This window comes from Psammomys obesus, unplaced genomic scaffold (genome assembly GCF_907164565.1).
Source record: "Psammomys obesus unplaced genomic scaffold, mPsaObe1.curated_primary_1811, whole genome shotgun sequence".
In the NCBI taxonomy this organism is placed as follows: domain Eukaryota; kingdom Metazoa; phylum Chordata; class Mammalia; order Rodentia; family Muridae; genus Psammomys; species Psammomys obesus.
The window spans coordinates 5845032-5859143 of NW_026585504.1; the positions used below are offsets into that span (position 1 = coordinate 5845032).

General features: G+C 43.2%; 1 protein-coding gene across 1 annotated transcript in view; it reads left to right on the plus strand.

Annotated features, from left to right (window-relative positions):
* Dnaaf9 (dynein axonemal assembly factor 9) overlaps positions 1-14112 on the plus strand; it is a 129786-nt gene that overhangs the window by 49691 nt on the left and 65983 nt on the right. Inside the window, exons 13-17 of the mRNA XM_055610800.1 lie at positions 784-871; positions 1988-2064; positions 4768-4812; positions 5591-5636; positions 11977-12088. Coding sequence (XP_055466775.1) covers positions 784-871; positions 1988-2064; positions 4768-4812; positions 5591-5636; positions 11977-12088 — 368 coding nt within the window. The remainder of the gene's footprint in view (positions 1-783; positions 872-1987; positions 2065-4767; positions 4813-5590; positions 5637-11976; positions 12089-14112) is intronic.

Sequence of the window (14112 nt, forward strand, 5' to 3'; positions counted from 1 at the left end):
TGATTTTATTTTGCTTTATTTTTATTTTTTAAATTAGGCATATTTGTGTGTCTATATTGGTATGTGCACATGAGTACAGGTACAGGAGACCAGTCATGTCAGCTCCTCTGGAACTGGAGCTACAAGTAGTTGTGAGCCATCTGACATAAGTGCTGGAGATCAATCCCATGTTCTCTGTAAGAGTAGTATGCACTGGTATTGTGTGGCCAGAACAGGTTCTCAGCTCCCCTGGAACTGGAGTTACAGATAGGTGTGGGCCACCAGGTGGGTGCTGGCAATCCAATCCAGCTCCTCTACAAGAGTAACAAGTGCCCTTAACCATTTTTTAGTTAGTTCCATTTTGTCACTGTTTTTTGGCTTATTTGAAAGTTGATTTCTTGGGAGGCAGACATGCTGTTTTATGCCTGTAATACCAGCAGTTTGGGAGGTGAGAAAATAGTTAGAGGCCAGACTGCCCTACATATAGGACCCTATCTTTTTTAAAAGATCCTTATGGACCACCATTTATGAGCATAGAACTCTTCTTAAAGATTTTTTTTAAGTTTATTCTATGTGGATGAGTGTTTTGTCTGCTTGTGTGTTGTGTAACGTGTGTGCAGCCCCTTTGGAGGCCGGAAAATGGCATCTGATCCCCTGGAACTGGAGTGACAGGGAATTGAACCTTGGTCCTCTTGGAAGAGCAGCCAGTGCTCTCAACCACTGAGCCATCTCTTCTGCCCCAGGCATGCAGCTTTTTACTAGTCTATGTGATACTATATTAACCATTATTTTTTGTTTCTAAAGTAGGCTCTTATCCCAGATATATGCTGCTGTTATTGAGGCTGTTTTGGCTGGCATTGCATGTTATGCTAAAACTTGCAGTCTGGCAAAGGTAATTTAAGTACCATATTTCTGTTTTGGTAGTCATCATTTTAATGTAAATCATCCTAGCCATTTTGTTCTTTGGATGCCTTGCAGTACTCACTTTTGTGTGACTTAGGGCCTTGGTAGCCAAGCCTGTATAGTGCTTGAACTGCTGCTGCCTGTGGCCATGCTGCTAATGTTTTATGAGTGTTTGCAAACATGATTGTGTTAAAGGAAAGTCATTACTTTGTTAATAATTTAGACACGATACTTTTAGAAGTTAAACAAATTGTTCCACTGCATTTTAATGATACTAGTAAAGCTTATTTTCTGCATAGTTAGTGTCTTGTAATTGAGTGTTTAAAACTCAATACAGGCTGGAAAATCTGACTTACCTTTCCTAGGCAAGCTGCGTATCCTTGCTCTCTGACCATTTTCTTCCTTGCTGTTTTGCGGTTAACCTGCCATGCTGAGTTGGATTCCTAAATCTGACCCAGTAAGATGAGAAGAAACGGCTTGATGCCTTCCAAAGCCAGTAGGACTTTTCCTGAAGGAAGCCAGTTGACAGTGGAAAGGTTGTGTATGATGTAGATGTCAGAGAGACTGTAGCTGTAGTCACCAGCCCCTTGGCATCCCCTTCCTACTGAACATGAATCCTGGTAATGATACGGGTTTTCTCAGCTCTTTTAGCTGCTGTGTAGTAGAAAACCTCTGCAAAGCCTTTAGATGTTCTTCAGCACCAGTTCTCACATCTGTTTTCCCCTAACTGATCTTCTATAGCTTGAGTTACCTGAACATTATTAATGTCTACAGAAGCTGAGGGCTTTGGTCCCTCCCCCATGCCAGGGGAGAAGGGAGGAGAAAGCTGGTCCTGGTGCTCACATAGCTCTCCAGCTGCCTAACCAGCTGCTTACATCTCTCCAGCAGATCAGATGCCAGTGTGCCCCTGCCTAAGTACGTTTCCTGTGACTCCAGCAGGCACCTACCTGTCCCCATAACCTGATGCTTTCACTTTAATCCTTTGAGGTATACAAAGTAGTCACATAGAAGGGAAGGGCACTGGCCACTTTTAGAAGGCCTTTCCTATCAGTTGTATGTGTCTTTATCTGATGGGAAGGTAATTGTTTTGCTCTTGCTTTTCCAGGCCAAGGAGGCAGCAGAGCATACTCTGGAATCTGGGTTACTGTTCCCTGAGTTGGCTCCATTCAAAGCAGATCTACGGTAAGCAATAGCTGGTATTTTTTATGAGAATTAAAAAAAATACTTTAAAGACCCCCTTGTTCCTTATAATTTATGTTCTGTCATTTTGAGAAATGTTCAAGTAAAATAACAGGATGTATGAAGGAAAATGAAACTGTATCAGAAAGACACATGTATGTTTTGAAACTAGAATGTGAAGCAGATTCATACTAGGACTGTGGAATCCCTGATGGGCCTGGTCCCAAAGATAAGGAGGTGAGGCAGCGGAACCTGAAAGGTGGAGTTGCAAGGGGCAGGAGACTCAGGCACATGAAGATAATCACTAATTAAAAGAGACTTGCTCTAGAGCTCACCTGCCTTTAGGGTGGTAGGGCACCTGTCTTATAGTCCTGCTGTCACATCTTCCAGCGTGTCCTCTTCCAGCTCTGTGCTGTCTTTGTCCATAGGTAATTTTCATGAACTTAGTCTGCTCCACCCTCCATCCCACAAGAGGACCAGTTTTGTGCAGTTTTATACAAATATTGTGAAAGACTAATGCTGGAAAGTGTATTTATGAATACTTCTAGAGTACTGGAGAGATGGCTCAGTGATTAAGAGCACTGGCTGCTCTTCCAGAGGACCTGGGTTTGATTTCTAGAACCTAAATGGCATGCCATTCACAACTGTCTATAACTTCAGTTCCAGGGGATCTAACACCCTCAAACAGACATACATATAAGCAAAAACACCAATGCACATAAAATAAAAATAAATAAATCATTAAAAAAAAGAATACTTGGAGCCAGGCATGGTGGCACACACTTTTAATCACAGCACTCCAGAGACAGAGGCAGTGGAGCTCATTGTGCATTAGAGAACAGCCTGGTCGGCAGAGTGAGTTGTAGGACAGTCAGAACTATACAATAGGACACCCTATCCTTAAAGCAAAGCAAACCCTTTCGGTGTGCTCTGCCATGCTGCCCGGTCCTTACTGCATGACCACATTTTTTTACATCTGTGGTCCTGAGTAGTGAGAAAGGAGCGTTTGCTAGATCGGTTAGTTGGCTGATCTGATCCGAGGGATTCGGTTGCAGTGCTGCAGCTCCATGACAAGAAGGAAGAAGAGCCAGCACTGTGGTGCAAGGCCCTCATCTTGTTGTAGGTCTCCTTTCCCAAAGGTCCTGGCTGTGAAAGGGAGAAATGGAGGAAGCCCCCTCTCTTACTGTGCTTTACATCTATTATTAAGGCCTTGGTTGAGACTGCTCTTTTACTTCCAGCTGTGCTGATTTAAGCACAATGGGGAGCCTTCCACATCTGTTTCTGGAGTGCGCACTCTGTAGAGTGATTGGGCAAGCAGATCTCAGTTACTGTGGTAATGAGGCCTTCTCTGTTACCACCAAGGCTGAGGCAGCCATTCTGTTCCTCCTGTTATTCCCACTCTTGCCTGTGTCACCTGTAAAGTCTCTTGGGCCTGAATGAACCATCCTAGCTGGAGGAAGGCAGAAGGAGAAATCATTGAACAAAAAGAAAGTCTCCTAGGCTAGTCTTCAATCTGAAATCACAACCGCTTCCTCAGCAGGATTACCTCATTGAGGTTCCTGAGTATAATAGCATATCTTCCCCCAGAAGAGGAAGGAGGAGGGAGCAGTTAATATACCCAGGAAGTTCCCCTGTTACTGACTCATTCTTGATAAGACATGAAATTAAGCTTATGTAAGCACATACAATTTAAAGACTTTGTTGGGCTGGCAAGATGGCTTGCCTGAGGGTACTCGCTGTCAAGCCTGATGACCTGAATGCAATTCCTCGAACCCACATGGTGTAAGGAGAGAATTAATTTCTGTAAGTCGTCCTCTGACCTTGACATGCGCATGATAGTATGCTCACATATACACACACTCACACAAACACACATGCACTCATGCACACACGCACACATAAATAAATGTTAAAAAACATCTTTTACAGAATGGGTAAGCCAGGTGCCATATGTCTGAACACTCAGGAAGCAGAGACAGGAACATCCCTGCAAGTTTGAGGCCATCCTGGTCTACAGACAACTGCACAGTGAGACAGTCTCAGAAAGACCTTGTCTCCCAGAGGGAAAGCAGGAAAGTTCTTTTGCTCTGAAGGCTTGACCCTGCTGTGGCTCCATAACAGTTGACTTTGACCAGGAAAAGCACCTTCTGCTTGGATACAGAGCAGGGCTGGCAAGTCTATCCAGAGATCCTGGAAAGGAGGAGGAACCGAGTAATTGGTAGACACTTAGGAGAAGGAGGCCCTGGGTCAGGAGAGGGCCATTCCCAGGCAGTGTGTTGGGTATTGTACCTGCTCACAGCCAAGAGTGAGGCAGTGTTGAGAAGCAGCACAGATGCGGGGCTGTGGATGGAATAAGATCCTGGCTCCACGGCTGGTGATGTCACGGAGCCTTAAGAAAGGCTGAAATAGCTAAGCCAGGATGAAATAGCTAAGCTGCAGTGGGGCACGGCTTTGATCCCATACTCAAGAGGCAGAGGCAAGTAGAACCATCTGAGTTGAAGCTAGCCTGGTCTACCTAGTTAGTTTCAGGACAGTCAGAGCTGCATGGTTAAGACCCTATCTCAAAAATAAAAATAAAAGGGATGGCGTTTACTTGATTGAGTGGCTTTGACAGTCCAGGGGAGACAGACTGAAGAAGCAAATATTTCAGAGAATTGTACTGAACAAGAGACTTGACTTCTGTTTTGTTTCCTTTCTGGTGTGTAGCTTCAAGGCGGTTTTTCATATACATGCTGTGAATAACCAGGGAAGGTAGGTGCAATTATGTTCCGTTCATGGGAAAGTGTAAGGACACAAAGGGAAGAAGCTGTCCGGTTGTGGTACATTGCCTGGAATCTCAACACTCAAGGGACAGAGGATCAAGAGTTTGAGACCTAGACAGGTGTGGTGGTACACACTTGTAATCCCAGCACTCAGGGAGGCAGAGGCAGGCAGATCTTTGTAAGTGTAAGGCTAACCTTAAAAGAGAGTATCCCAAGGCTACATAGAGAAACCCTGACTTGAAAAACTAAAGAAAAAGAAAAAAGTGTGAGACCTGAGATGTCTCACAAAGTAGCAAGAAGATCAGAAGTTCATGGCCATCATCTGATCCCTAGAATGTTTAAGGCCATCCTGTGTTACGTAAGGCTGTATTTAAGAGAGAAAGAGAGACCTTATAGCTGCTACCATTATTGGCCTCAACACATTCTTCCTGTGGAGAAGTGCCATTCTAGACTACGACCTACCTAGGCTTGCTGTGCTTGGCTGAGTCTCTACCTTGTCTCATAGGAAGTTAGGAGGCTGGAGTCAGATACTAACATTCTCTCCAGTGCTAATTCTATACACATGTAACCCAGTGCTTCTTGTTTTGTTCCTTGTTGAGATGGGGATCTCATATGGCCCGAAGATGACCTTAAACTTCTCTGGTTTTGCCTCCATTCCTTAGCTGCATAATGGCTTTGAAGCCAGCTTGGGTTCCATGAGACCCTGTTTTAAAATAAACAGAAACCGTAATCCTTTAATGTATTTCTTTACTGTTTCTCTCTTCTAGAATTGTGCCTCTGGATAGTGAACATAGCTTATCCTTTGTGAAAACGGTAAGCAGTTGGCAGAACTGTCTCTCAGCTGGCTGGGAATGGCTGTTGAGGGCCATGTGCAGAGGATCCATTGCAAGCTGGTGACTGCTGTGACGTTCTGCACACAGCTGAGGTTGTGATAACCTTGTGTGGAGATGTGAACTGGGCACAACAAACCAAGTTTTCAGCAGTTCTTTTTTCTTAAGTGTTTATTTTTTAAATCTTTTATTGTATGTATGTAAAGATTTTATTGTGTGTATGTGCCGCATGTGTGCTGGTGCTGGCGGAGACCAGAAGAGGGTGTCAGATCCTCTGACCTGGAGTTACCGGCAGTGCTGATCTGCACCAAACATAGGCCCGCTCTTCAGGAAGAGCAAGGAGCACATGTCACAAGTGCTCAGCCATCTCTCCAGCCCCTCGAGGGCTCCTTTTCATTATAAGATCTGCACTGGTTGTCTGAACAGGAATTAGGGGAAACTAAACAAACAATCCACAGATGCCTTGGGAAAGTGCATAGTCAGCAGAATTTTCTATATCCTCTTCGGGGCCCATGGAAAGATTTAAAAATAAACTGAGCCAGGCACAGTAGTGTACAACTTTAATTCTAACACTGCAAAGGCAGAGGCAGGCAGATCTCTGAGTTTGAGGCCAGCCTGATCTACATAGAGTCCTACACCAGTTAGGACTACATAGTAAAATCCTGCCTTTAAATAATGAATGAATGAATGAATGTAGAGATAGTAGTCACTATGGTAAAGTGGCATGGCCTAAAGAAGTCAGAATCTGTAGTCTATTTTTAGCCACAAGCCAAGGGCTCCATTTACCCCAGGGCAACCCTGATGTAGAGTGTTGGGAAACAGAACATGAGAGGATTGTCTATAACCATCAAGATTCTGGTTATAGTATGTATGCACTTTCTTAATTCCAGAAGGCTGCGGTCATGGGCAGCTGAGTGGTGTAGCTGTGGATGACTTGGCTCAAGGGCGTCCTCTCTCCCCAAAAATTAGTGATAAAAAGATATCCCCATCTCCAATAGAAGAGCACTTCAGAGGTCTTAACACTACAGCAATATATTTTAAAGTTGTGAATAATGAATGTTTTATACTGTGTGCGGTCCCTTTGAGAAAGTATAAATTAGCCAGGTGGTAGTGGCACGCACCTTTAATCCTGCATTTGGGTGGCGCAGGCAGGCAGTTCTCTGAGTTTGAAGCCAGCCTGTTCTACAGAGCTAGGCCCAGTCCAGCCGAGACTGCACAGAGCCTTGCCTCAAAAACCAGAAAGAGCCAGGTGGTGGTTGTGCATGCCTTTAATCCCAGCATTTGGGAGGCAGAGGCAGGTGGATCTCTGTGAGTTCCAGACTAGCCTGGTCTACAGAGTGAGTTCCAGCACAACGAAAGCTACATACAGAGAAACCCCTTCTTGGGCTGTAGAGATGGCTCAGCTGTTAAAGGCTAGGCTCACAACCAAAAATATGAGAGAAACCCTGTCTTGAAAAAACAAACAAAAAAAAAAAAAAAGAGGAAAGAAAGAAAGAAAGAGGAGAAAGAAAGAAAAAGAAAGACGGAAGGAAGGAAGGAAGGAAAGGAAAAAAGAGTGAGTCTAAATTATGTATTGGGAAATGCTGCCAGGAGCAATGATACATACCTTTAATCCAATAATCAGGAGATAGAGACTGTTGAATCTCTATGAGTTTGAGGTCAACCTGGTCTATATAGCGATTCCAGGACAGCCAGGGATACATATGAGACCATATCTTTTTTAAAAATCACTTAAGATGCTAGAAATGCTTTATTTTCTACTTTTTAGATTTGTTTTTATTTTATATGTATAGGTGTTTTGCCTGACATGTATCTGTACACCACATACATGCAGTATTCAGAGGCCAGAAGAAGGTGTTGATGCTCTGGATTGGGGGGTTTCCTTCTCAGCAGGTTCATTATATACACACATACACACACACACACACACACACACACACACACACACACACACACACACCTACACCTACTGCCACCGTATCTTACAACTTTACTGAACATATTTATCAGATCTAGAAGGTTTCTGATAGAATCCACAGGGTCTTTTAAGTATAGAATCATGCCTTTAATCCCACCATATGGGATGCAGAGGCTGTGTTTCTTTGGGGATTTTATTTTTAAGGCATGTTGAACTATGTCAGCATCTATTGATATGGTCCTGTGATTTCTGTCTTTATGTCTGTTATTATAGTTTATGTAATTTATTGATTTGTGTATGTTAAGCTAATCTTGCATCACTGCTGTGAAACCAGTTTGGTAGTGATATAGGATCTTAATTTGTTCTAAAATTCTGTTTTGCAAGTATTTTGTTGAGAATTTTTGCATCTGGGCTTATCAGGGAAATTGGTGTGTAGTTTCCTATTTTGTCTGTGTCTTTGTCTGGTTTTGGCATCAGGGTAATTGTATAGTGGCTTTGTAGAATTAATTGGTGTTGATACTTCATGGAATGGTTTGAGAAATGTTGGTAGCCAGCAAGCCCTCTGGATCTGCATGTCTCCACACCTCAGTGCTGGGGTTGTAGTCAGCCCTAGCACCCGGCTTTTATGTGGGTGTTGGGGATGGATCCAAACTCAGGCTTTTGCACTTGGGCAACATGTATGTCACTCAATGACCCGTCTGTGTACACTGTTCTTTGTTTATTCTATATGGGTGTTCCTGATGAGTTGTCTTCTCCTTGAATTTATGATCAGGGGAAGGCAACTGCAGTAACAACTGTAATAGCTTGATAGCATGTCCTAATGTTCAGGTACAAGAGATGATACTGTGTTCTTCACTTATACCCCTATAAGGTTTGGAGACTGGGTCCTAAAGTAGTGGGTGGAGAAACATATAATATAATGAGCTAAAAGTATCAGTATTTAAATAGTGAAGCTAAGGAGGAATTCGGAAGGAGGAAAGAAGAGGTAAAATAAGAAGGGAAGTATGTAGTTAAAGAATCAACAAATGAGCCAGGCACAGTGGTGCACGCCTGTAATCCCAGCACTCAGGGAGGCAGAAGCAGAGGCAGAGGCAGGCAGATCTCTGTGAGTTTGAGGCCAGTTTGGTCTACAAAGTGAGTCTAGGACAGCCAGGGCTAAACAGAGAAAGCCTGTCTTCAAAAACCAAAACCAAAACAAAACAAAAAAAGAATCAACAAATAGGAAGATGATGGCTTAGTGATTAAGAGCACTTACTCTACAAACATGAGGGCCTGAATTAGAATCCCCAACAGGTACATGGCTGCATGTACCTGTAACTCCAGTATTGGAAGCCTGAAGATAGATCTCAAGAGTTCTCTAGCCACCCTAGCTGAAAAAGGCAAGCATCCACTTGAGTGTCTTAGTTAGGGTATCTATCTATTGCTGTGGTTAAACACCATGGCCAAGGCTACTTACAGAAGGAAGAGTTTGGGGGATAAGAGTCCATCAGCATCGTGGTGGGGTGCATGGCACTGGAGTAGCAACTGAGAGTTCACATCTCAGTCCACAAACAGGAAGCAGAGCTAACTTGAAATGGCACAAATATTTTGAAACCTCAGTCTACCTCCAGTGATGTACTTTCTCCAACAAGGCCATACCTCCTTATCCTCCCTAAACAACCACCAACTAGGAACCAAGCATTCAAACATCCAAGATTATGGGGGACATTTCATTCACCCCCACATTCCACTCCTTGGTCCCCAGAGTCTCATGGCCATATCATATGCACGTTTACTTTAGTTTCAAAACTCTCCATAGTCCTGCCACAGTCTTGGCATCAGCGGTTCTTCTTAACCACAGAGGGAGATTCCATAGCCCCATGTGTAGCCTTCATGACTCTAATCAATCTCAAGACTACTTAAAGCTCTTACTTGTAACTCCCTGTAAAATTAAAAAGTAGTTTATATATTCCAACATACAATGGCACAGAATATACATATACTATTTCCAAAGGAATGAATTAGGGTGTAGTGAAGAAATACTGGACCAAAGTAAGGCAAAAATCCAGCAGAGTAAACTCCAAATCTTGTAGCTCTATGTCCACCATCAAAGGGCTTATATGGCTCTGCCCTTCCAGCTTTACCACCTGCAAGATACATCTGTCTCTCAGGTCAGTTACACTTCCTATCTGCAGCTCTGCTTAGCAGCCCTCACATGACTCTGGCACTTCTAACATTCTGGAGCCTCCAGTGAAACTTAGGATTCACTTGCATAGCTTTCCACCATGGCCTCTCAGGGCTTCCATGTAGGGACTCTGCTGCCATACTCTTGGTGTCAGTGGCTCTCACAGAGGAAGAGTCCGTAACCCCACGTATATCCTTCATGACTAAAGCCAGAACCATGGGGATGACTTTGCTAAATTGAGCTCCCAGCTTGGGATGGGCCCTCATTGTTCCTGTCTAAGAGGAGAAAAGTCCTTAGTTGTTTTCATAAGTGGGGCCTTGTACAGATTTGGACCCTCCTTGATGGTACCTAAATCCTTAACTGTTATATATAGTCTCTCTTCCAGCACAAGCGTTGGCTGTAAACTTTAGCTTGTCAGTATCCTTTTTCTCTAAACTGTGCACTTTGTATTCAGGTCTAGCACACCAATAGCTCACTTTCTGGTACCAACCTTTGTCTTAGATACTCTATGCGAGAGGGTGCAATAAAGAAACTTCTTGACTTCTTGACTTGACTGAGTTGATCTAATTTTGTTTCTGACCTACTAAAAACTTTCATTTTGGGGCTGGACAGATGACTCGGTGGTTGAGAATGCTTGATGCTCCTTCAGAGGCTTTGAGTTCAGTTCCCGGCACCCATATCAAGTGGGTCACAGTTTCCTGCAACACCAGCTTCAGGAAATCCAGTGCCCTCTTCTGGCCTCCATACATACCTGAACATGTACACATGCACATACACACAAAAAATAAAAATAAATTTTTTAAATGATTAAAAATAAAATCTTAAAAACAAAAAACGTTTCATTTTATTTATCTTGTCATGAAAACTTGATTAGCCTTTCTTGGTTAGCTGCTTTTTTTATCAGTAGGAGCTGCATTCCAAGACTTGTTTCAGGAAGCACTGGGTATGTGTGTACATATACAATGTTTTTCTTATATATACACAACTTTACTCTTGTGCCTTGAGTCAAGTTTTTTGTTGAGTCAAGTTAACTTTTTTGAGATAGATTATCAATGTTACTGTAACCTTGGCTGGAACTAACTCTATAAACCAGGTTGGTCTTGAGCTCATAGAGATCTTCATGCCTTTGCCATCCCAGTGCTGGGATTAAAGGCATGTACCACCACGTCCAGCTTGGTTCAGTTTCAGAGTAAATTAGAATTAATGGCAACTTTATCTTTGAGAAGCCCATATCCACTACTGCCTGGCCAAAATTTACTAAGTAGACTAGGCTGGCCTTGAACTCATAGAGATCTGCCTCTGTGTCTGACTTTCATTGCTGAGTTCTCCTTCCTTTTTAACCCTCATGTTTAAATCTATTCTAAAATATCTTTATTAAGTCCCAACTCTGTCAAAAAAGAAAAAAACACTACTTTTCTGTGAGCATTGTGACACTGAAAAGTCAGTCTGATAACTCAGATGGCTGTTGACTAACAGACAAGTAATATGTACACTGTGGGCGATCTGGACAAGACGATGGTGCATACCGCAAGCAAGATGGAGTGAGACAGCATAAAATATAGCCATTCTCGCCAGAATGGAATGCGTTTAAAATCCATGCATTGCTTATTCCTGGAGTTGCCCATTTAATACTCTTCAGCCACTGTTGCCCTGAGTAAGTGAGGTCACAGCCACAGTGGCAGGAGGCTCTGCTGTGTGATGCTTCGAGAGTGTGAAGGGTATTCAGAGCCCTAGACAAGACACCTCTGACTCTAGGCTGTAGCCATTTATAAATAAGAATGAAGGCTGTGGGGCTGGAGAGACAGGCTCAGCAGTTAAGAGCACTGGCTCTTCCAGAAGTTCTGAGTTCAATTCCCAGCACCATGTGGTATCTGTAACTGCAGCTCCAGAGGATCCAACACTCTCTTCTGGCTTCTTTGGGCACCTGTACACACACAGCATACATATACATAAAATTTCTTAAGTTAAAAAAAAGTAAAAGGAAAATATGGTGGACTGTATTGTTTCTTAGGATGACAATTTAGGGGAAATTATAAGAACATAAATATTCTGTCTTTTCAGCATGTGCATGTCATTAATCAAGGGTCACCTGTTGGAACGCCTAAGGCACCTGCCAGGATTTCAACATCTCTTCTTAGGGATTTGTCAGTATTCATTTGCCATGTGCCTGACTGTTTCATGTGGACCCCCTTTTGAAATGCTAGACTGATAATGGCTCTGCCCTGCTTTTCACTGACACAGGCTTATATGACCATCTATGACATTCCTGACTTGCTAGGAGGAAGAGGATACTTAGGATCTGTGGTCTTCTCAGAGTCATTTTTGACATCTCGGATCCTGGTTAAAGAAAAGGGTGAGTGTGTGTAATGCCTGGAAAGCAAATCTTGAAAAGAATTTTTTTTGCAGACTAAACCATAAACTAAGCTAAAGACTTAAACTGATTGATATGTTAGTTACTTACAATAAGCAAATGGTATATATTCTAGTTGATGAATAATACTTATAAATTAAATGCCGATCAGTAGTTACATGGGCAAAAAATATAAGCAGGATGTTTACAAAAGTAGAAAACAAAAAATAAGGCAGGATGGATTTATGTGTATGACGATATGAATCCTCACTTATGCTCAAGAGGAAACAATTTAGAGTAAATATCAGGTACATTTATTACCCTTCTGTTGGCAAAAGAAAAAGCCACAAAGGGTGGTAATGTGTGGTGCTGGTAGCATCACCTGGTAGCTGCGGGCCTTTGTCTGCCTGGACAGACATCATGGTTGCAGAAGTCTGTCAAGTGCTCTGGAGGCTTTTGTAAATCGTGGGGTTTGACAGCTCCAGCAGCAAACGTGCTGTGTCGTGTGATAACCCTCATGGAATCTTGGTAGCAGAGCTTCAGGTGCTCAAGTGTGAGCTGCGCTTTTTAGGCCTAGGAAGCTGAACCCAGTGCTCTACAAGTGTCACCTTCTGTGTGGACTTAAAAATTAGGACTTCCTTTCTCTTGTTGTTTTTGTTCTTCAAGACAGGGTTTCTCTGTGTAGCTTTGCCTGTCCTGGACTTGCTTTGTAGACCAGGCTGGCCTCAAACTTACAGAGATCTGCATGCTTCTGTCTCCCTGAGTGCTGGGATTATAGGCATGTACCATTGTGCCCAGCAAAAACTGGGATTTCTTAGCCCCTAGCAGCACTGGTGGGCCTAGGTGTCAGAATTCCTCTGCTGTTCACAGTTGCCAGTGTCACAGCTCCCAAGGCCTGGAGTGTCTGAGACTTTTGGACTTAAAAGTTCTCTGGAACTTTTCCAAATACCAGGACCTGCAGTTCTCCTTCGCTGACCTGTATGGCCTTTGATTCTTCAGCCCATCTACCCACCCTCTCCCTAACCCTGCCAGCCCTTAGTTGCTGTCAGACTATTCATCTGCCTCTTCTGCATTGTAAAGCAGCTAGCCACATTACTGCTTTTTGTGGCTTGACCTATGAACTATGCAGTATTGCTGCTACTTTGCTACCTCTGCTGTCATTGTCACTCTTAAGTCTCGGCTGCTTCCTTCTTTGTGTTACTAGGTTAGCCAGCACTCTAAAAGTAGACAAGAAGAAACCACTTGGAAGAAGCCTCATATTGGACTTTAATGTCACAATACCAGGGGAGGTAGCAGAGGAGGTTATCTCCCAGGCAATTCAGCAAATATATTATGTAGCCTGAGAGGAAGGTTTGCACCAATCACAGTAGAACTTGCATGTAAACAAAGGTATATTTTCACTATTTACACCATTGTCTCTTTGGTGCCAATCATAGCAATCACTCTGCTAGGCCACCAGAGAAAGTATCTACCTCTGACCTTAGTAAAATGGTTGCAAGGTCATCTGGAGTTTTTCAAGGTTTGTAGTAGCAGAGTCTGGTACAAACTGAATTTTTTGGCTGAGGCTGCACCTTCAGGAGCCAAAGCAATACACTGTTACCATTGTGTGATTTCGTCAGGGCATTAGTGGGCTGTTCAGAAGAGCCAGCGTGCAGTGTTGTCCAGCTGGCCATCTGACTTCCAGTTCTTCTGTACAGGAGTAGCCAGAGCAGCAAGGGGCATGCCCAAAGTGCCAATTAAGGAATCAAGTAGCCCCACCCTGTACCAGCTTAGATTGTTTACAAGAACGTGAAACATCAGAAATGCTTACAGTAGGGGCTTACCTTATTTGTGGTTGTGAGTACAAGCCAGCACTCAGTATAATCCCAGCACTCGGGGCAGAGGCTGGAGGATCTCTACCATAAGTTCAAAACCACTTTGTCCTACATAGCAAGTTCTAGAAGAGCTAGGACTACATAGTCAGACCCTGTCTCAAAAGGTAAAAAAAAAAAAAAAAAAAACCAAACAAACAGAAGGCCCAAACTTCT